The sequence below is a fragment of the Natrix helvetica genome (assembly GCF_964273705.1).
Source record: "Natrix helvetica genome assembly, chromosome: 3".
Classification (NCBI taxonomy): domain Eukaryota; kingdom Metazoa; phylum Chordata; class Lepidosauria; order Squamata; family Natricidae; genus Natrix; species Natrix helvetica.
The window spans coordinates 126,539,698-126,562,645 of record NC_138549.1 but is presented as its reverse complement, the minus strand read 5'-3'; the positions used below and the strand labels follow the sequence as shown (position 1 = coordinate 126,562,645).

General features: G+C 41.2%; 1 protein-coding gene across 1 annotated transcript; it reads left to right on the top strand.

Annotated features, from left to right (window-relative positions):
* Nucleotides 1-1,058: 1,058 nt before the first annotated feature.
* Nucleotides 1,059-11,057, top strand: LOC309389292 (gastricsin-like; the record flags this gene model as incomplete). The annotated part of the gene is made up of 9 exons (XM_081947480.1): nucleotides 1,059-1,114; nucleotides 4,210-4,357; nucleotides 5,827-5,944; nucleotides 6,088-6,206; nucleotides 7,078-7,277; nucleotides 8,422-8,544; nucleotides 9,524-9,671; nucleotides 10,216-10,314; nucleotides 10,902-11,057. 9 exons carry the CDS (start codon nucleotides 1,059-1,061, stop codon nucleotides 11,055-11,057), a joined length of 1,167 nt encoding a protein of 388 aa, XP_081803606.1.
* Nucleotides 11,058-22,948: the final 11,891 nt, after the last annotated feature.

The window sequence follows — 22,948 nt, the reverse complement described above, 5'->3', positions numbered from 1 at the left end:
CTGAGATGAGAAGAAGTGTTGACAATCCATATAAACAACATTATGTTATAAATTAGATGTTTACATAATCTGATTTAGAAGAGGAAAACTTCCTGGGTGTCTTCTCACCACCCCCACTATCAACTGCATTATAGTAGAATGTTCTACTCACACTCCTATGGCTTTGTTATGGGAGACTGAATCCAGGGATGACCAACCAACATATTTTGCATTTCCTTATTTCAACTGCCAAGGATGACAAGGAAGGGATGCTACTAACACAGTGAGTTCACTAGTGTGTGTGGTTTGAAGGTTTCACATTTAAAGGAATGTGAATGCTTTTTTAATGATAAAAATACCACTAATATTTTAATAAATAGTAAAAATTACTATATTTTCTTTATTTGTAAAAAATTACTGTACCATGGATAATTGCCATTGTGATGCTGGGTTTTAGATTATTCAGGAATTCCCCAAAATAGAGTATGAATTCTGCTTGCTTATTCCAGTTGCATTTCAGAATGGATCTTCCCTGAAATAAATGTAACTTTTCCATTTAGAATATTACAACATGGAATTGTTGGGCTGCTGATATGATGTAGATAAGTCTTGGATGGAAATAATATAGATTACATATCTGACTTCAGTGTGACCATGTACTTTTCCATTTTAAATTCAGACCTATAAGCAAAAAGCTTTCTTCTCTCTATCTTTCCAAACACACATCAAAATTGTTGTCACAAGTACAAGTGGAAATATTTTAATTATGAGAACTAAAGACATGAGGATAAGAAGTAGTACCAATCTCTGCCTTTAGAACATTATGTAAACAGTATTTACTTTACTGATAAAATATGAGATAAATTTCTACATGTTTTTGAGAAGAATCTTGGTGTGAAGTATTACGATCCATTGATAAGGACTCCCATATGACTTTGTGGATTATGTTCATGAAAAAAATGCCCCAACTCAGGGTATAAAAGAAAGGAACCTCGCATAGCCATTCTTACCCAGTGTTCCAAGTCCTTGCAGGAGCTAAAAAAAATCAAGTTTGCAACTGCTTTTAGGAAAAGAGGGCCATGAAGTGGCTAATTCTTGCTTTAGTGTGCCTTCACCTCAGTGAGGCTATTTTCAAGTGAGTATAGCAAAGTTATATAATAGCTTCAATTACCTTTCAGCTTCAGTTGCTCTCTTAATTCAAAAAATCTGTTTGTTTCTCCCTCTCTGTCTCTCCTAATTGTTTTCTTTCTTAAATGACGTCTGTATACCTAGCTCCAAAAATGGTTTGGATTGATCTGTGGAACTCCTGGGGACAGTAGACATTGCACTTGATGTACCTGCCTTTGGAAACCATCTGATGGGAAACTCATAGACTTTCTTGATTGGCCACTGCTGGATTAAATGAGTCAGGGGTTTGATCCAGTATATATTATGTTTATGCTTTTAAGCTCACTGCATTTCTGTATCAGATGGATGTCCTTTTCCTAAAGTATTCAGAAATTACAATGCCTTTTGGGCATAGTTTCTAGAACAATGTGTGCATTTACACTTTTGTAAATGCACACTACTATCTTGCTATACAGTACTTTTATTTTTCATAGGATTTTTGCAGAAGAACTGCATCCCCAAATTCCAAAACCGCTCTTCTGTGCTAAAGATTAACTGGATTCACTTTATGTTTTGGCTCAAAAGTAGACGATTAGGTAGCATTTTCTTAGGGATGTAGGACTACAGTTAAAGATGTATATAATAGGATAAGTCATTACAACTCCTAGCAGACCCTCAGATGCATTGTTAAAATTAGGAATAACAACTGTTCTGCGTAGCTTTTATGATAGATAACACCTCTGTTCCCTATGGGGATATTTTCAGAATGATGTAATACATTTTTTATGTTGCATTATGCAGATAATTCATCCCATTCCATCTTCTCTCTGCAAAAATATTGAATCAGATTCCTTTTTGGGAGGGGGGGCATTTAGTCAAATGGATTTATGCAGGTACAGCCTTGGCTTACAGCACTTGATAGCAATAGTACTTAGACGTATATACTGCTTCACAGTGCTTTTTTTACAAAAGAATTTTATTGATTTTTAAACATTTATGGGAAAGGGTAAGTGGATATACAAAAATGTTGGCAGCTCCATCGTGCTAGAGGTAGAAATCTCTCCAAATCTAACAACTTTTACAGAAAAGAAAAAACAAAAGATAAAAGATAAGCAGAAACAGCGTCTTGTTATACATTGTATCAACCATGTGTTCAATCATCTCTTTTGCCACTTTCTAATATATCAACAATTACAATGACATTTCAAATACATTTATTTTTGTGACCTGAGTCTTTTCGATATTGCTCCCTCACACCCTGTCTTCAGGCGGAGCCGCATCCCCTACCTCCTTCATATCTTGTGTATTGTCACCTTTTTCACTACCTTTTATATTTTCATCTTCTAGGAGGGCACTATGTTTTTTAATGAAGGCCTCTACCTCCACAACTGTATTAATTCTAATTCTGTTTCCCTCCCAGAAGATCAACATTCCTTCTGGCAATAACCATCTAAACCAAATTCCTTTATTATATAATTTCTTTGATAAGGAGGAATACTTCCTTCTATCTCTTTTTCCACCCGGAATTTGCTTAAGAATGGTAATTTCTTTGTCTTTGTATTCTAGTGGTCCCCCCCCCCTTTGGGCCCCTAGCACCTCATCCCTCATGGTTCCTAAGAATTTTAACATGTACTTCCCTTGGAACATTATGTGTTCTGGCATATGCTGAGTTGATCCTGTAAACCAGATCCATATCCCACCACAACTGTTCTTTATCTCTCTTAATATATTCTGCTAAGATTGTATTCATAATATCCTTAAGATCTTCAACTTCTGTCTCTGGTAGGTTCTGGAATCTGAGAAAGAAGGACATTCTTTCAAGTTCTATCTTTACCATAAAATTTTCCAATTTTCTATTCCCCTTCTGAACTGCCTTAACCTCCTCCCCCAGCCCGACCGCACCCTCCCACACACTGATTCTTTGTTTATTTTCTGTTGTTTGCTGCTGTACACCTCTGAGCTCTTCTTTAAAATCTGCCACCTCTTTTTTCAATTCATTTTGTCCCTTCATAAGAGCCTGGAACATTTGGATAACAGATAAATCTTTTGAACTCTCTCCAGTCCCTTCTTGTTGTAAAAATGATGGAATTTTTGCCTGTGAGTCATTGGGCTGGATGTAGAGGAGGTAGGTGCTGAGGCTGCCTTGCCTGAAGGTGGTTTTCTGGGCCCCATTTATCTGAGTTCAGAGATGACTGTGAGTCTTTTGCAGAAGAAATGGCATGCAGCTGGGTGAGTCCGAGAAGACAGGCAAGTTCAAAGAGTGAAAGTTAATCCTCAATCACAGTTCCAAGCCAAAAAAAAAAAAAAAAGAAAATCAAATAATCCAAATCCAGAACGACCACATAACAGGAGGAGCTCCAGGAGCCCTTCAGGGGGGAGTAGTAATATAAAGCCAGGAATTTCTTCAAAGGTGGTTTCAAAAGGCAAATTTCATTTATAAGTGCGAAGAAGAAGATGGAAGCAGGCCATCTTGGCTCCCCCTTTCACAGGGAAGCTGTGGGTTCTGGGGGTTCCAGCAAGCAGCCCTACAGCAGGTGGTCCCTCTGAGACCGCCTGTGCTCTTAAAAGGAGCCTACCAGAGAAGTGAACAGCAGATGCCCAGTGTCGGTCGCCTTCGGAAACCGGAAGCAATCTCTATACTGCTTCACAGTGCTTTACAGCACTCTCTAAATGTTTTATAGAGTCAGTATATTGCCTCCAACAGTCTGGGTCCTCATTTTACTTCGGAGAGATGGAAGGCTGAGACTGCCAAAATGCAGTCAGCTGGCAGTCAGCAGAAGTAGCTTGCAGTACTGCATTCAAACCACTGCGCCACTGCAGCTCCTTGATAGAATAGACAACATTAGATAACATTGTGTTATTATTCAAATTTGTAATCCTATTGTAGAACAATAGAGTTGAAAGGGGGACATTGGAGTTCTTCAGTTTGATTTCCTGCTCAATGAAGAAAAGATTTAACCCCTGACAGAATCAAACAGAAGTTAACATTACTAATTAAATGATACTGAGTTCTGTCCAGGTAAACTCTTAGATTACCTACAAAATCTCAATGAAAAAAACTCAATATGAGAAGTGTCTAGAGCTGCCAGTTTGATTCTCTGCTTAATTGCTTATCTCACACAGAGTCCCCTTAAAAAAATTCAAGTCCATGCGGGAAGTGATGCAGGAAAAAGGTGTCGATGGACCACTTCTACACAAGTATTATGATCCAGCCAGAAAATATTTCAATAGCTTTGCCATTGATGAAGAGCCCCTTGCTAACTTCATGGATGTGAGTATCTGGTTAGTTAAAGGCAAACTATCACAATTATGTCAAGTCAACAGGCTTAAACTCAACCCCTCCAAGACTGAGTGGCTGTGGCTGTGGCTACCGGCACCTCGGTTCAGCCAGCTGACACCTTCGCAGGCCATAGGGGGCGAACAACTGTCCCCTGTGGAACGGGGGTGCAATTTGGGCGTCCTCCTTGATGCCCGGCTGTCAATGGAGGACCATGTGGCAGCCGTGGCAAGGGGGGCGTTCCACCAGGTCCGCCTGGTGCGCCAATTGCGCCCCCTACTGGACCGGAGTGCCCTGCGCACGGTCACTCATGCGCTGGTGACGTCTCGCCTGGACTACTGCAATGCCCTCTACATGGGGCTTCCCTTGGGACGCATCCGGAGACTGCAGCTAGTTCAGAACGCAGCCGCGCGGGTCATCATGGGGAGTACACGATACTCCCACATAACACCCCTCCTGCGCGAGCTGCACTGGCTCCCTGTGGCCTTTCGGGTGCGTTTCAAGGTATTGATTACCATCTTTAAAGCGCTCCATGGCATAGGACCTAGTTATCTGCAGGATCGCATCCTACCACACACGTCCCTACGACCAATCCGCTCACACAGGGAGGGACTCCTCCTGGTGCCGTCCGCTAGGCAATGCCAGCGGGCGACACCTAGGAGTAGGTCCTTCTCTGTGATGGGCCCAACCCTCTGGAATGACCTCCCCCCCGACATCAGAACCACCACCGACCTCCGCTCCTTCCGTCAAAAATTAAAAACTCACCTGTTTCAATCAGCTGGCCTGGCACCCTCTTAGTTTTGTCTCCCGGGGATATATTTTAACTGGGTTTGGGTATTTTAATTGGGGATGTTTTTTAGGGTTTCCATAGCATATTTATTTCTTGTACAGTCTCTTCTCCTCCATCTAAATGTTTAGTATTTAATTGTTTTTATACTATTTATATTGTTATTCATGTATTTTATCTGCATTTTATCTGACTGTACACCACCCCGAGTCCCTTTTTGGGAGAGGGGGTGGTTTAGAAATCCAAGAAATAAATAAAATAAATAAATAAGTTGAAAACTAGTCAGGAAGAGTTTACATTAGTTGAGAAAATCATAGGCCTGGTTCCAATTGCAATTGTGTTATAATTTGGAAATCTGGGTAACTAATATCAAATACACTTACATGTACCCAACTAACAATGAAGCAGGTATGAAACCCTAATTAAATTGCAAGTGTACTTATGTGGATATACAGTACCTACTTAAAAAAAACCTATTAAGAATCAGTTGGAATTCTAAGGCCATGTTTCTGAAATCTTTATTTCTTCTACATTTTTACCTATCGATATTCCTAAAACATATTGGAACAATATGTTTTAAGTGTGTACTGAATGTTCTGTTGGATGTGCTAAGTCCTTACATTATCAACATTCAAGTGTGGAAGCCCTGAATAATGACCATGTTTCCTTTTTCTAGATGTCCTATTATGGAGAGATCACTATTGGAACTCCACCCCAGAAATTCATGGTTCTCTTTGACACTGGGTCATCCAATCTCTGGGTGCCATCCGTCTATTGCCAAAGCGACCCTTGCAGTGAGTATTCTTTCTCATTCATTTAAGAATAAAAATATGCATTCTTTTTGTCCTCCACACCTATTATGCTGTTATTTAAACCTGGTTTTGTTATGGATTCCAAAGTAAAACTTTCTCTCCCACACTCTCATTTCCATTACCAGGAAATCATCCATTATTTAATCCCAGTCAGTCTTCTACTTATTCCAGCAAAGGACAAACTTTTGCTATACAGTATGGAAGTGGTAGTCTCACTGGGTTCTTTGGCTATGATACTGTAACGGTAAGTAGCAGTTATCTCCAAGTGGAAAGTATTTGTTTGACTTTATATTCCTAGCACAAGGCAATATTATTGATATTATACAATGGACATTATTGGTCAGTGACTGAAATCAAAATGATGATGATATTTAGTAATGAACTGAATCTTGAAAACATTCAAGCCTGTAAATACCTAAATCTCATAGATGTAGAGAGAGATTGGGGCATTTCCACTGGCCTTACCTTCTGCTGAAGGATCATGGGGTTTAGCTAATGTCCTTATATTGCTGCCAAGGCTTTGATGGGCGAAGAAGGGAGAGTTATTAGCTGGTTGATGTGGATGGCACAAAGGGAGTATCAAAAGCACCTTCCAATCTTTTCCAAAGATCATTGGATAGAGGACTGGGCAACACAACACCTTCACTGTTGTGAGAGGGGAAAATACTAGGAGCTGATACAGAATAGGAGTTCAACCAGCCCCCTGCTCTGAGACCCCCAAATAACTTGCCTTCTCTCTTTTCCACATCCAAATCTCTATTTTGGTGCTCCTATTCATTGCAAACACCCTTCTCATGACATTAGCTCTTCCAGTTGATTGCATATTTATGTGTTGAACATTTGAAAATATAAGAAAACATGAATGAGGGTTCTCTTGTTGAATCTATCCATTTATATCAAAAAGGCTAACATTTTGAAAATCTTTTTAATATATTTCATGATCAATTGACCACGATGTTAGACAGGTTCCCCATTCTCTAATACTCTGCCCAGTGAATTATTCCTCTATTACAACAAAATAGCTTAGCTATCCATAATTTCAATTTTCTGGACTTCGGTTAGGCTATTGTGCTGTATACTTTTCCTATCTTTTGACTCATCCTGTTCCTTTGTAGATCCAAGGCATTTCTATTACCAATCAAGAATTTGCCCTGAGTGAAACTGAGCCTGGCACTGCTTTCCTCTATGCAAAATTTGATGGCATCCTGGGATTGGCCTATCCTGACCTTTCTTCTGGTGGTGCCACTACTGTAATGCAGGGAATGATGCAGGAGAATCTACTTGATGCTCCTGTTTTCAGCTTTTACCTGAGTCAGTGAGTATGAAGTCTTTTCTACCTTTCTTGTTTTAATTTGGCTGTTTCAGTTTACTACAATGATTGTTTCTCAATTGTCGTCTATACCTTTCTATGGGGAGATGGACAACTTAAGATCACAGGGTCTTTTTGACCTTTGGTTTCTCACATTACATATTTGTTTTAGAAAGCTATCCAGTGGAGGTTTCTGTAAGATATTTATAGTAGATTCTCTTTGGATTGCACCTTTCAGGGTGGATACAGAGAAATGAAAAGACCTATTAACTGTCATCCTGGACAATAGTTTTAAGATATCAGAACCAGATTCCAGATTAGTATTTTGAAACATTTCCTAACTATAAGAGCAGTTTGATAGTTAACCAAATACCCAGAGAGGTGCTGGGCTTCTCTACAACAGATTTGTTAAAGGAGACAATTCATGAATGGTTTAAAACAATGTTTTTCAACACTTGGCAACTGTAAGGTGGGTGACTTTAGTTTCCAGCATGCTAGCTGAGGAATTCTGGGAAGTCTACCCCACAAAAATGGCCAAGTTTGAAAAAACTTAGTTTAAACTGAATTCCACTCCAGATAGTGAGAATGGGTTACCTAAATGGCTACTTCTGCTTCTGGTGTTGCATGATACTGTCCCTTGGCACTAGGCCAGGGGTGTCAAACTAGATTTCATTGAAGGCCACATCAGGGTTGTATTTGACCTTGGGTGGCCGGGGTGAGCTTGAATGAGGTGGGTGTGGCTAGGTTGATGTCACTTGTGTTGGGAGTGCCTGTGGTGGCTTGAGCGCCCTGCCAATCAAAATGGCCTCTTGAGCTTTGTTTTCATATGTGATGGCCTCCTGCAACACTCTGCCAGCCAAAATGGAGTTCAGGAGCCTGTTCTGGCTGGCAGTGGCACTGTGGGGCAGTCTTTCGCTGTTTCCAGGATAGCCCCGCAGGCCAGATCTAAGTGTCCCATGGGCTGGATCTGTCGCATGGGCCTTGAGTTTGACACCCTTGAACAAGGCAGCTCTTCAAGGAGAATATTATTTCACAGTGAAAAGCCCCTCACACATAGGTCCTTCAATCAGCTAAAAAGGAAACATTGGTATGAACTAGCAATATATCTCAATAAGATTATCCTTGTGACTTTCTCCATTGATTTCATTAGGCAGCCAAGTGTACAGGAAGGTGGTTCACTTATATTCGGAGGAATTGATTCCAGTCTCTACACTGGTCAGATTAACTGGAGTCCAGTCACCCAAGCCATGTACTGGCAAATTGCAGTTGATGGGTAAGGCTGTTTTCATATTTGCCGAAGAGCCTGATGGGAAACCAACAGAATCTTAAGTCTTATATGAGGAATAATTCATTGGAGATGGGATTTTGAAATCTCTACATCAAAGGACACCAGTGGGGCCCCAGAACCACTCAGAATGTTGCAATTGGTAGTTTTTGATATGACAGAAGGCGAAAGTATTAAATGGAGAGGTATCGAATTAAACGTAATAGCAATAGCACTTAGGCTTATATATTGCTTCACAGTACTTTACAGCCTTCTCTAAGCCTTTTGCAGAGTCAGCATATTGCCCCCAACAATCTGGGTCCTCACTTTACCCACCTTGGAAGGATGGAAGGCTGAGTCAACCTTGAACCTGCTGAGATTTGAACTGTCAAATTGCAGTCTTCTGGCAGTCAGCAGAATAGTCTCTGTCTTCCTATACCAATGCATCTCTGATTGTACTAGTAGCAGCTGGTCAGAAGTTATTAATTTTGTACTCTACAAATACGCCTTTCCTGCTTGCTTTTATTTCTGGGACAATACCGTGTTTCCCCGAAAATTAGACAGGATTTTATTTTCTTCTGACCCCCCAAATAAGCACTTGGCCTTATTTTTGGGGAGGTCTTATTATTTTTGAGCTGCAGGAGGTGGCAAGCAAAGTCACCTCATGGCTGCTGCTATATTGCAATTTTTTCAGGGAGGGCTTATTTTTGGGAGGGTATATTTTAGCATTTGCACTCAAAAGCCCGATTGGGCTTATTATCTGGGGAGGTCTTATTTTCAGGGAAATAGGGTAATCCTTTTTTCCTTCTTTGGAAACAAAAATAATAATAAAAAAACCATGACTCATGGCAAGAAAAAAACCAGGGCAAGAAAACAATCTGAGTTTATACAAAAATAACCACAGCTGCTCCTGTTTAGGTGATGTCACTGTTGACTAAGTGTGGAAGAACAATTTGACAGCAAATATCTCTGGACTTTCTTTCTCTAGATTCATGGTTGACAACCAGGTCACCAACTGGTGCAGCCAGGGGTGCCAGGCGATTGTGGATACCGGAACATCCCTACTCACTGTTCCTGGGCAGTTCTTTGACTCCCTGATGCAGCACATTGGAGCCCAGCAAAACAACTATGGCCAGGTAGGGGAAAGCTGCTATATGCAGGGACAGGGAATATCAGCAAGAGGCCTGGGATACTCTTATTGTGGGTATGAAAATATTTCCCAAATGAATCCAATATATGATGATGCAAAAACGGACTCCCTTAATACTCATTTCATTTATCCAGGCAATGGGAATTATGAGGTGGGATGGGAGGAAGGAGGTTGCCAGAAAATGTACAGCTATTTGGCAAAACCTACCATATATGGTTGCTAGTTCTTAGTTTAGCTTTTGTCAAACCAAACCAAAGAAGATGCTAGTGGAGGTTCAACTCCCATCCATCTGCCAGTATAGGGAAGAGTTGGCTTTTTCTTAAGAAGGCTAAAGCAAGAAATAGTGTTTTCCCTTCTAATGCATCTCGATATTGAATTAAGCCAGTGTGCTTGTATAAGAAAGTAAATCAAAATAAGGGGATCAGGATGTTGTGTAATCTACTTACTTATTTACTCTCTTGTTTATCCCTCAGAATATTGAAATTATGGCTTTTGTGCATTTTATCTATATTTTCTTTCCAATTCCATAGTTTGTGGTTAGCTGCAATAACATTCAGAACTTGCCGACCATCACATTTGTCATCAATGGAGCTTATTTCCCCCTGAGTCCATCTGCCTATATCCTTCAGGTAGGTCATTCTTTTCAATAGCTGTTTTCATGTTGGTCTTAGGTATCTGAAATTACTGTGTATCAATCATTTACAACTGCTCTAGAGAAAGGCATAGCACAGCTGGATCTCTTCATGACATTTTATTCTCCTTGCTGTCCTATGGAAAAGCAGAGAACATGACTTTGAGAAGCCTTCATGGGAAAGCTGAAGAGTGGAGCTAAAAAGTTGGCAAGATACTATGGTATATAAAAAAGATATGGGGCACCAGAAGGTGTAGAATGGTGTAAAGCATTGGGGCATTTAAAAATAAATATTTGGGAGGCTTGGGTAATTGAGGCCAACAGTTTGTCTCCTGGTGGTCCATATATTGAACTTTAGATCATACTTTTCTTTTGGGAATTGAGTAATAATGAACTGAGCAGGCCTAAAAACATATTTTTTAAAATGAAGTTTGCAGAATAGTGGATAGTTTTGTGATTACAACTGTAGAGAGTTGGAATACTGAAAGTTAAACTTTGCTTTCTCAAGTTAACTGCCTTGGGTTATTTCTGATATTTTGTCTTAGCCCAAATGTTTTAATTCAGTCTATGTCTTTTCCTCAACAGCGTTCTAGTGACTATTGCCAGATTGGCATGATGCCTACTTACTTGCCATCCCAGAATGGGCAGCCTCTGTGGATTCTTGGTGATGTCTTCCTCAGGTCCTACTACTCTGTGTACGACTTGGGCAACAACCGGGTTGGCTTTGCAACAGCAGCATAAACATATCCAAGAGTCTTTTCCAGGGCTTTACATATGCAAAAATCTTCCACTAAAAGTGATTATAAGTCAAAACTGGTTTCCTTCCCAAATTAACTGGAAGCAAATAAAGAATGATGATGCAAAGGACAGTCTTATGAGTGAATTTTTTACTTGGCCAACTTGACAGCATGGTACAGGAGAGATAGTTGGAAGAAATATGGCATCTCAATGTTTTCTTTGAACAACAGAATTCTTCTATTTATTATTTTTTAAATCTATCCCTATTATATAAAACTCTAAATACTTTTAATATTCTTACATCATCTTATAATAACATTCTTTGTGTAGTTGCCTTGAAAAGACATAACTGCAACCAAAGAGTTCCTTTTTAAATATAGAAATAAAATTAAATATTGGTCCTAATAATTCCTTTAAATTCAATAAGAAAGAAGGAAAACCTATAGGCTAGATTTTTGTGGGGATCAAATCAGGAGAGTACATACTGAGCATATACCAAGACAAGCATCAGCATGTCATCAATTTTGCTGGAAAATTATAGCTTCCTTTATTGATCTATCATTTAAAGAAAATGGCTGTACATTGTGGTTTTCATGCAACCCTTTTCCCATCCTTTTATACATCATACATCCTTCACCACCCATGTTCTATTTCTAAGACACTGTCACCGACCTGGGGTGCCGGAGTATCATGGTCGCCTTCAGGAACTGCGATGACTTAAACACCCACACAATTTTAGAGCCGGTTCTGGTTCCATTAGGAAGGGACACTATCCTGGGCTCAGGGGGGTGATTGGGCCCCCTCTTCCACGCTCAAATGAGTGGGTCTACAATTCCCACAATACTTGCCTGCAGGTGTCTCCTTTTCTCAGCTGGCGTTATTTATGAGCTTGTCTTGATCTCGTGGTATTTCTTAGATCGGTCGGTCTCCACCAAGTGCCCAGGGGGGTCGTGAGTCTCCTCCCAGAGAAACTCTCTGTTGGCACCTGAAGGTAGGACTAGACGGCCTCAATTGGGCATTGGTTGGTCCACGCCGTCCTCAACGAAATATCGCTCCTCAATCTCCTGGCTAAGGTTCGCCATAAATGTTGCAGAAAATCAGGAGATTTGGACTGCGAGATCAAGAAAAGCTTTATTTTGGCCAAAAGGCTCAGACAGTGTAAACCCACATTTGATGTCTGAGCAAGGTTCTTAGGGAGAAGCATATTCTTATAACTTCCTCAAATCAGCTAACAAGGAAATGTGCTAAATCACTTCTATTGGCTGGGCTCCTTATTGCTAGGCAGAGAAACATGCAGGAAATACTAGTTTCATTCTGACATATGTGGTTAACAGGGACGTGCGGTCAGGGGAGGCAGGGGAGGCAGAGCCTCACCTCTCATCATGAAATAATAATATATAAAATAATAATATCCACGAGTGTCCACGAGGGAGTTTCATATATATAAGAGGAAGAGGAGGGAGGAGGAGGAGCGCGCGCGGGGCAGTGCCAGCTGGGCAACTGGCGGAGGCAGGAGGGTTCTCTGAAGCTCCAATAACCTTCCTGCCTCCGCTGTACTTTGCGCGCTCCTCGCGACTGCAATCGACGTCCAGAAGTGGCAGGGGCTTGATGACGTTGCCGCGGCTGCCATGCTCGGATGGACAGAGGTAGCCAGAGTGGCGCCAAGGCAGTCCGGCGGACGAGCGACCAAGGATCAGGCTGCCTGATCCTCCATCGCTCGCTCGCTCACTCTTTCGTCCGCCCGGACCCCTCGGCGCCACTCTGGTTACCTCCGTCCGTCCGCTCGCGCTCAGCGATCCCCAACAACAGCAGCTGCTTTTCTGTGCGTCTGGCGTTTAGGTAGATGTCTTAAACGCCAGACTCACAGAAAAGCACTGAAAAGCAGCTGCTGTTGGAGATCGCGGAGCGTGAGCCAGCGGAGCACGCTCAGGAAGGCGGGGAATGGGATCACCTTCCTGAGCGCGCTCCGCCAGCTCGCGCTCCGTGATCCCCAACAGCAGCTGCTTTTCAGTGCGTCTGGTGTTTAGGTAGATGTCCTAAACGCCAGACGCACAGAAAAGCACTGAAAAGCAGCTGCTGTTGGAGATCGCGGAGCACGAGCTGGCGGAGCGCGCTCAGGAAGGCGGGGAATGGGATCACGTGTGCTGGAGGCTGAGGCAGCCTCAGCCTCCAGCACACGTGGTCCCATTCCCCACCTTCCTGATGACGTCACCAGCCTCACCAGCCATAAACCTCACCACACGTCACTGGTGGTTAAGCCCTATGTCTGACTCTTAAGCGAGACCTCCAACTGACTCGACCTACTTACAGCAGGTGTTGTGGTTTGACATTTAAGTTTCCTGAGTTCAAGCTTCCTGTCTCAAAGATGCTTTTTTGCACCTTGCAAAGCGCAAAGATAAAAATGACTAAAGATCATCTAACCTGACCCTGACCCATCTCACTCTTATGTCCAAATCTCACTTTATGTCCTGCCTTACCATTACTGGAGGGGTCTTCTAAATGTTAAAAAGATGCTGATGTAGAGTTGCTGATTCTGTTGCTGATGTAGAGTTGCTGATTCTGTTCCTCTAAGAAGTGAGTCACCTATTACCAACACACACCTTTTTTATTACCTATCACTGGAATATTTGATGAAGTCTCTTTTCCGGTTGTCTGCATTTTTTCTTCAGGGGGCGAGGGAGCATACAAAATCAACTGCTCCATTACAGCAGGGCTGGACTGGACAGCAAGGACAGCCTTCTTGATTCTTTTTTCATCCTGTGAGTGACATGCTGCCATTGGACTATCATTAGGGAGTTTATTTTTCCTGATAGTTGTTTCTTCATTACTATTCATGATGGAAAATCTATAGCATGCATGCCAGAGGTGGCACACGTTCCCCTCTGTGCTGGCACGCGTCGCCCCCAATCAGATCTCCATGGCATTTCTTTCATGAGCTTCTGTTTCCCTGCAAATGACGAAACAGAAGCTCACGAAAGGAAAAGATCTTACCTCTTGCTGCGCTACTGGTATTGGGATGTCTGCCTCCCACTGGCCAGCTGGTCTTTGGGTCTCTGCTGCAAATGTATGCATGTCTGTGCATGAACATGTCAGCACATGTCAGCATGCATGCCAGCACATGTGCATGTTCACACATGTGTGTGCATGTCAGTGCATGCATGCATGTTGATAAATGTGTGCGGCATGTTGGTGCATGCAGGCTCGTGCACCTTTCAGTTTGGGCATGCACACATGCACAGTTTGGGCACTCAGTGTCTAAAAGGTTCCCCATCACTGTTTACTGCATTCAGTTTGGACCTAGACTTCTGTCTTTACTGGGAGTTCTTCATTTTCTCTGTTGAGTCTCAGTGTAGTTAGACTTTCCTCTGGAGACTAGATCCTTCATTTTTTCTTCCATTATTCTAATTAGTTTACATTTGGTACAGGTATTTTGGGTCCTCTATGAACATATATGGCACATTGCAAATTGAAAAGATTGCAGTTGCAACCTATTAAAAACTAAGATTAAAAACATATTCACAGTAAAGTTGCTTAATTTAGTGAGTTAAAAATATACAGATGGTAGTATACAAAAGATTTCCTGGATACTAATGCATCTTATTGCAATTGATAAGGGAAGCTGAAAGGCAATTAGTAAAGTATAACATTGAAGGATCTATTAGTACCCGATTCCCAAGATTACTGGGATATCAAACTGGGATACTGGGATATCCTGACACGCCTAGCTGACAACTTAGTCACCCAAAAGGTTTTAGATTAAAAAAATAACACAGTAAATTTGATATTCAGTACAGGTTATTCATGACATTTCAGGAGGCTCCACTGATTATAACTGCAGTCGGATTTCAGATCAGCTAAAAACATAGCATGGAAAAAATGCAGAACTTGTTATTCAAGAAACATCAGAACAGAAATCGGGAAAAGATTTCCAATTCCAATTCGTCTTTCTTGCTTTAGTACACATTAACAACAGTATCTGAACAACCATCTTTTTACAAAAAAACCTTTGACATTTCAGCATTTTAAGGAGCAAATTCAATACTTTGATATTTGAATTTTAAACATATTCACATTTAAATGGGATCTTAGAGACTTTTTTTAGTTCAATGGCCCATCCCGTGATAGAGCACCCACAACTCCAAGACACAGTCTATTGTGAAAATTTTCAGAAATAAGGCAGAGCTTAACTGGGACACAAACAGCTTTTGTCCTACCTACAGAAGTGGGGAACATATAGTTTCCAAAGAGAAAGTGGTTTAGAGAGCAAAAGATCTCTTGAGGTAATATAGTATAATTAGGAGCATGACTACTTTCTAGAAAAGTGGTATGATTGCACATTCACTTTATTCAGAAGTGGATAATCTTTAGGCCTTAGTGTCCTGTTTCAGGTTTTCAGAGCTCCAGTCTGCTGAAAAGGTGGGCCAATATTTCTTTTGTTTGGAGATGACAAACAAATGAAAACCTTCTTAGAAGCGCTACAATATGCAAATATACACTTAAGTCAATTATTCCTAGTGTCTTCACCCATTGCAATTTTTTCCCCAAAATAATTTTATTGGTTTTTAAAGTTTTTAGGGGAAAAGGGTAGGTGGATATACAAAAAAAATTTTTTTTTGGGGGGGGGAGGGCAGCTCCATCGTACCAGAGATAGGAATCTCTCCAATTCTCACAACTTTTTACAGAAGAAACAAAAAAGATAAAAGATAAGCAGAAACAGCATCTTACTATACATTGTATCAACCATGTGTTCAATCATCTCTTTTGCCACTTTCTAATAAATCAACAATTAAAATGATATTCCAGATATATTTATTTTTGTGACCTGAGTCTTTCCGTTATTGTTCCCTTCCCCTTGTCCCCAGGAGGAGCCGCAGCCCCTTCCTCCTTCATGTCTTGTGTTTTGTCGCCTTTTTCACTACTTCATATATTTCCGTCCTCTAGGAGGCACTATGTTTTTTAATGAAGGCCTCTGCCTCCATGACTGTATTAATTCTAATTCTGTTTCCCTCCCAGAAGATCAGCATTCCTTCTGGCAATAACCATCTAAACCAAATTCCCTTATTATATAATTTCTTTGATAAGGAGGAATACTTCCTCCTCTTATCTCTTATTTTTTTTGGAATTTGCTTAAGAATGGCAATTTCTTTATCTTTATATTTTAGTGGTTCCCCCCCCCTCTGAGCCCCCAGAATCTCATCCCTCGTGGTCTTCCTAAGAAATTTAACATGTACTTCCCTTGGAACATTATGTGTTCTGGCATATGCTGAATTAATCCTATAAACCAGATCCATATCCCACCACAACTGTTCTTTATCTCTTTTAATATATTCTGCTAAAATTGTACTCATAATATCCTTAAGATCTTCATCTTCTGTCTCCGGTAGGTTCTGGAATCTGAGAAAGAAGGACATTCTTTCAAGTTCTATCTTTACCATAAAATTTTCCAATTCTATATTCCCTTTCTGGACTGCCTTAACCTCCTCCCCCAACCCAGCCGCGCCCTCCTCTAGCACCCAAATTCTCTGTTTATTTTCTGTTATTTGTTGCTGCACATTTTTAAGCTCATCTCTAAAATCTGCTACCTCCTTTTTCAACTCATTTTGACCCTGCATAATAGCTTGAAACATTTGAGTAATAGATAAATCCTTTGAACTTTCTCCAGTCTTTTCTTGTAAAAATGATGAAATTTTTGTCTGTTGAATCGTTGGACTGTATACAGTAGAAGTTGGTGCTGAGGCTGCTTTGCCTGTAGGTGGTTTTTTGGGCCCCATTGTCTAAATTCAGAAAGAGTAAAGATCTTTTGCAAAAGAAATGGCGTCTGTGAAGCGCACAGCCGAATGAGTCCGAGAAGACAGGTAAATCCAAAAGTGAAGATTAACCCTCTGTCACAGTTCCAAGCCAGGAAGTCACTCAGAAAAAAAAAAAGGAAATCAAATAGTCCAAATCGAGAAAGACCACGTAATAGGAGAGGCTCCAAGAGTCCTTCAGGGGGGATAATATAAAGCCAGACTTTCTTCAAAGGTAGTTTCAAAAGGCAGACTTCATTTATAAGTGCGAAGAAGAAGGAGGAAGAAGGTCATCTTGCCTCCTCCCCAGGAGCAGAACATTAAAAACTTCCATAAAACTTTCAAAATAACTCAGCAATCAGCTCTTGCAATTATGATATAAATCTTTTCACATAGTTAGTTCAAGTGGCTAATTCAATTTTTGCTCTCTATCTCCATTCCGAGATTGAGAGACAGTCCAAATGCCGCTTTGCCTGAGAGGGGTAGAAGAAGAAAAAAAACAACCCCCCTCCAATCTTCCTACTTCAAACAGATTGAATCCACAACTTGTAAAAAAAACCGCTACTCGTCAGTTGAAAGCAATTAAGGAGATTGGAGCGAATTTCTCACCTCTAGCACTTCAGCCGCTGCATGTAGTTAACTCTTTCCTTCCGGAATCCATTCAGCGAAGATGCTGTTATGCACCACCTACGCTCCCTGGCTCCTAAGGCAAAACTGGAGACCCCCCCCCCGTGGCTGCCACCTATCCAGGGGGTTCCAGCAAGCTGCCCTACGGCAGGTGATCCCTCCAAGACCCCCTGTGCTCCTGAAAGGAGCCCACTGGAGAAGCGAACAGTGGACCAACGTCCGTCACCTTCGGAGACCAGAAGTCCTCTCACCAATTGCAATTTTTTGATCAGCATTATGGAAGTAGGCTGTCACTCTTTTCCATTGAAATGTTTTGGGATTTCCAGGTTCACCAACCATTCCTAAATTTATATTACATTGTCCCACCTATTTGGCAACCAAAAATTATTCCTTGAAGCCTTTCCTTTCAAAGGCAGTTTGTCATGACCATTTATTTACATTTAAACATGAATATAGTATAAAGCAGTGGGTCTCAACCTTCCTAATGCCGTGACCCTTTAATACAGTTCCTCATGTTGTGGTGACCCCCAAGCATAAAATTCTTTTATGTTTTCCGTATTTTTTTTTGAAAATATGTGTTTTCCCATGGTCTTAGGCGACCCCTGTGAAAGGGTAGTTCGACTCCCAAAAGGGTCTGAGAGGTTGAGAACCACTGGTATAAAGGAATGTAGAACTGACCTTGGGGAAATATGAGAAAGCCATAAAAGTGGGGAGTGGGGGGGGATTGCATGCAGAAAAGATTAAATAGTCTGGGGATAGAAGGAACTCAAAGAACCCCACCAAAAAAGGGACATGGTCTCCCAAAATATGATTGCTAGCTTGCTATATATGGATGTGATAAAAATGGAGCCAAAAACCTGTTTTTGCCACAAGACAAATCCTAAGAAGAAAACCAGGGAGTTACCTGGGATTCACAAACAGAATCTGCATAGGAACAATTTGATCCAAGGCCATCGTCACCTACTCTGTCAGGGGAAAAATGCCCTGGGGAAATCTGAGATCAATGGACCGTGGCTGATTCCCTTCCGCATATCTTTTGAGATATTAAAAAATAAAATAAAAGTCTTTGACAAGTATATTCTAATTAATAAACAAACTTTAATAATAAAATAAAACAGAAATAACTAATGGTTACATTTTGATAATGAAAAGCTACGTCTGCCAAGCTGGCAGCCGAACAAAGAAGAAAAAAATTTTGGAATGTGTAACGCGTGCGCAATAAATCACTTTCAGATAACATTTTGTTTTATGACCTGCGCAATAAAGCTTTCTTAGTTTAACTCTTGAGTGTCAGTTTAGGCAGTTCAGGCCTAGCAAACTTTTTAACATCGTGACACCCCTTCTTTTGCTAGTCTGGGCTGACGTCATCAAATCATCAATTAAGGCATATCTTCTTTCGCAGATACTCGTGTTGATTTGCGGCAAGTGGTTTGTTAAGCATGTCTGCGATCTGATCATGTGTAGAAACATATTGCAATTTAACAAAACCTTGCTTAACTAATTGCTTTGTGTTTTGATAACGAATGTCAATGTGTCTGGACCTAGAACCTGTGAAATGTGACTCAGAAATATAGACAACAGATACATTATCTTCCATCACGGTGATTGGTCGAATCGGACGTGTCCAGATATCTGTGATCAAAGCATCAAACCACGTTAGAGAATTACAAGCATCTGAAACACAAGCATATTCAGCTTCAGTAGATGAACATGAAACAAAACTCTGTTTTCTCACTTGCCAGTAAACAGGACAACCATTTAGGAACATCATGTAACCAGAAGTGCTTTTGCGTGACTTCTTGTCGCTCGCCCAGTCGGAATCAGAAAAACAAATCAACTTTGGTTGATCAGCGTGTGTTGGTTCTAGCAATAACTTCATGTGTTTAGTGTGTTTTAGGTATTTCAATAACTTCTTAATGCATGACCAATGAAATTGTGTTGCCTTACCTACGTGTCGTGATAAAAGATTAACACTAAGTGCGATGTCAGGTCTGGTCCAACTACTAATGTATAATAGTGAACCAATGACTGAACGATAAAGTGTTTGATCCTCGAACTCAGGACTTGGTTCATGTGTTAAGTTGTGAAAATCTGTTTGCATGGGTGTCTTTGTTGTGCTAGCATCTTTCATGTTGCAATGATGTAGAATGTGGTCAATTTTCTCTTCTTGTGAAAGACTAAACCCCTTCTGTGTCTTTTCAATTTGAACACCTAAATAAGTGCTAATGTGTCCTAAAGATTTTAGTGTGAAGTATCTCTGCAAACTTTTGGCAAAAATCTCACTCATTTTCTTATTTGGACCAATATAAACAATATCATCAACATAAACAAGAATTATCTCATATGCATTGTTAGATCTTTTTGTGAACACGCATTCATCAGTTTCGGACTTAATAAAGCCCATTGAATTTAGTTTGTCAGTAAGACATAAATACCACATTAAACCTGACTGTTTCAGACCATAAAGACTTTTGTTCAGGAACCAGGTATCCCCTTCTTGCTTTCGGAATCCTGGAGGGCTTCTCACGTAGATCTCTTCATCTAGGTCTGCATGTAGATAAGCTGTGTCCACATCAAATTGGAAAACTTCTAAACCAAGAATAGTTGCAGTGGTTAAAGCAATTTTTACACTTTCAGTTCTGACTGTTGGTGAGTAAGTGTTTGTGTAGTCCTCAGGATAACGTTGAGCGAAACCCTGAGCTACAAGTCTGGCTTTGTATAAAGACTCACCATTTGGTTTCTTCTTGATTCTGTAGACCCATCGGGTGCCAATGACTTTCTTGTTTGCTGGAGGTTTTTCAGGTGTGAATACATTAAGTTTCTTTAAACTGTCCATTTCATCCTGCATTGCATCATACCACTTGTCTTGTTCTGAATCAGGAAGCTGTTTGATTTGTGTGAATGTCTCTGGAGGAAGAGTAACGTTGCAAATCAAAGGTAATGGTGACTTTGTCAGTTGCCATGAATAACGTTGTGGAGGGATTCCTTTTGTGGCCCTCTTGGAGCGTCTAGGAGCAACAGACCAGTCTTCTTCTTCTTTATCATCATCATCCTCGTCCTCACGTTCATCGCTAGCATCAGCATCCGCGGCTTGCGAAGACAGAACATCAGGTTGTGAAGAGCTGGTAGAAGGAATATCTGCCTGCGAATTGTCATCAGGCTGCGTGGCATCTGGAACACCATCTCTAGGAAAATAAACTTCAGGATCATTGGAATGAATCCTGGACCAGTCAATGTCTTCCTCAAAATTAGCAGATTGTGAAATGACAATCACATGTTTAGTATCAATGAATTTGTACCATTTTGAATTATCATCAATACCCATAAATCTCAGTCTCTTTGCTACTGTACCTCCCTTTCTTCTTTGACTTAAGGGAGTGTTCACCATAGCATATGAACCAAAAATGTGGAGGTTCTTGAGATCAGGCTTGTAGCCATACAGCATGTAGAAAGGAGTTTGATTGATTACACTGCTCCAAGTACGGTTGACAATGTAATTTGCATATTTGATTGCTTCACCCCAGTATGCATTACTGAGATTGGCATCTTCTAGAAGACAACGCATCATGGTTTGTAGAACCCCTTGTCTTCTTTCTACGACTCCGTTATGAGCCGGTGTATATGGAGCAGATGTCTGATGAAGAATTCCATTCTTATGCATCCAGTCCTGGAAACGCTGAGACATGAATTCTGCACCACGGTCACTCTGGATTCTGGCGATGAGAACTTGGTATTGTGTAGAAACAAACGCTGCAAAGTCTTTAAAGATCTGAAAGGTCTCAGATTTCTCTCTCATAGGATATACAAATCCATATCTAGAATGATTATCTACAATTGTTAAAAAATACTTTCTGCCACCAAGTGTTGGTGGGAAAGGACCCACTATGTCAGTGTGTACCAAATCAAAAATGCGTGTTGACTGGCGTGTAGCGTGTTTTGGAATTGGAGCCGCCTTGGATTTAGCCTTTTTGCAAACCGCACAATCCAAAAACACCTTACACCCCTTTAGATCCAAACCTTTTGCGAACTCTGGCATCTTTCTAAGAACACGGAAACTGGCATGCCCCAATCTTCTGTGCCACTTGTGAATACACCTGGAATGTAAAGGTTTACCAGTTAGTGAATTCTCAACATTAACAGTTTCATGAGGACCCTCAGGCTTGCTCTGAGCAATCTGTTTCTGTTTTCTTTGTTTGTTGGCTTTAGGAGCCTTTGGCACAGTAACGTTTTCTCTCTCTGGGACAACTCTCTCTGGGTCTGCGTTGTGCCTTTTTGGAGTTTGCATACTTGCCTGTGCTTGCCCTTTAGGCTTTGGCTTTAAGTAATAAACACCACCAATCAGCATAGTTTCAGCAATAATATCACCATCTTTAACTAAGTAACTTGCTTTTTCGAGGTGGTGAACCTGGAACTTTAAATCTCTAGACAAGTGACTTTGACTAAGCAAATTACTGGTTGCTGAAGGTATGTAATAAACATCAGGGATGTGTGTATCGAGCTCTTCAATGTAAACAGTTCCTTTTCCCATGACCTTGCAAGTGTGGTTGGTGAAGGAATACAGTTCTCGATACTCGGGCTCTGGTTTGCCCATCTCTGTGAAAAGTTCCCTTCTGTGGGTAACGTGCACAGCTGCTCCACTATCTAAAGTCCACAAAAGACGTCTGTGGAACTTTGGATCAGGTTGTGGAACGTTGGTTATGGCCAGTGTCAGAAGTGGAGCTTGTGAATCACGCCTTGGACCACGACGGCCTTGTCTTCCGCCTCTACCTCTGCCTCTGGAATCTGTTCCTCTGGGCTGGTACGTGGCGGGAGCTGGAACTCGTTGGGGACAATCCCGGGTGTCATGTCCCACACGGTTGCAGGTGTAGCATTTTGGCATCCTTGGAGCGTAGCCTCTTCCTCGGAAGGGACGTCTGGCTGGAGCCTTTGATGCTGGAGGCCGTTGCAGATGTGGTGTAGCTAACCTGATAGCTTCGTCTTCCACTAAAAGTCTGCAAACGTGGTTAACTGTGCGTTGAGCAATAGGCACGTAGTTAATCTTTGCAACAGCATCTTTCCATTCATAATTCAATGAGTTAATGATGATGCTAATCATTTGGATATCATCGATTACATGGCCATTTTGTCTCAATTCACTTCTCATTCTTTTCAGTTTGGTCAAATGTCCACCAATTCGTTCACCAGGTTTCAACTTCGAACCATGGAACTCAGACATGAGCAAACATGAAGATTCAATTGAAATGGGCCTGTAGCAATCTTCCAAAATAGCCCATATTTCTTGGGCAGTTGCATCAGGTGGAAAGATACCTTGGATCTCAATTTCCATTGACATGAGTAAAGTCGTGATTGCTCTGTTTTTGAGGTCTCTCATTGCAGGCGTCCAGGGCTGAGGGGGAGGATTAAAAACCATGGAATGTGTGCCTTCTCTTCGAAGCAAGAGCGCAATTTCACTGACCCAGGCTTTATAATTCTCTCCTGACT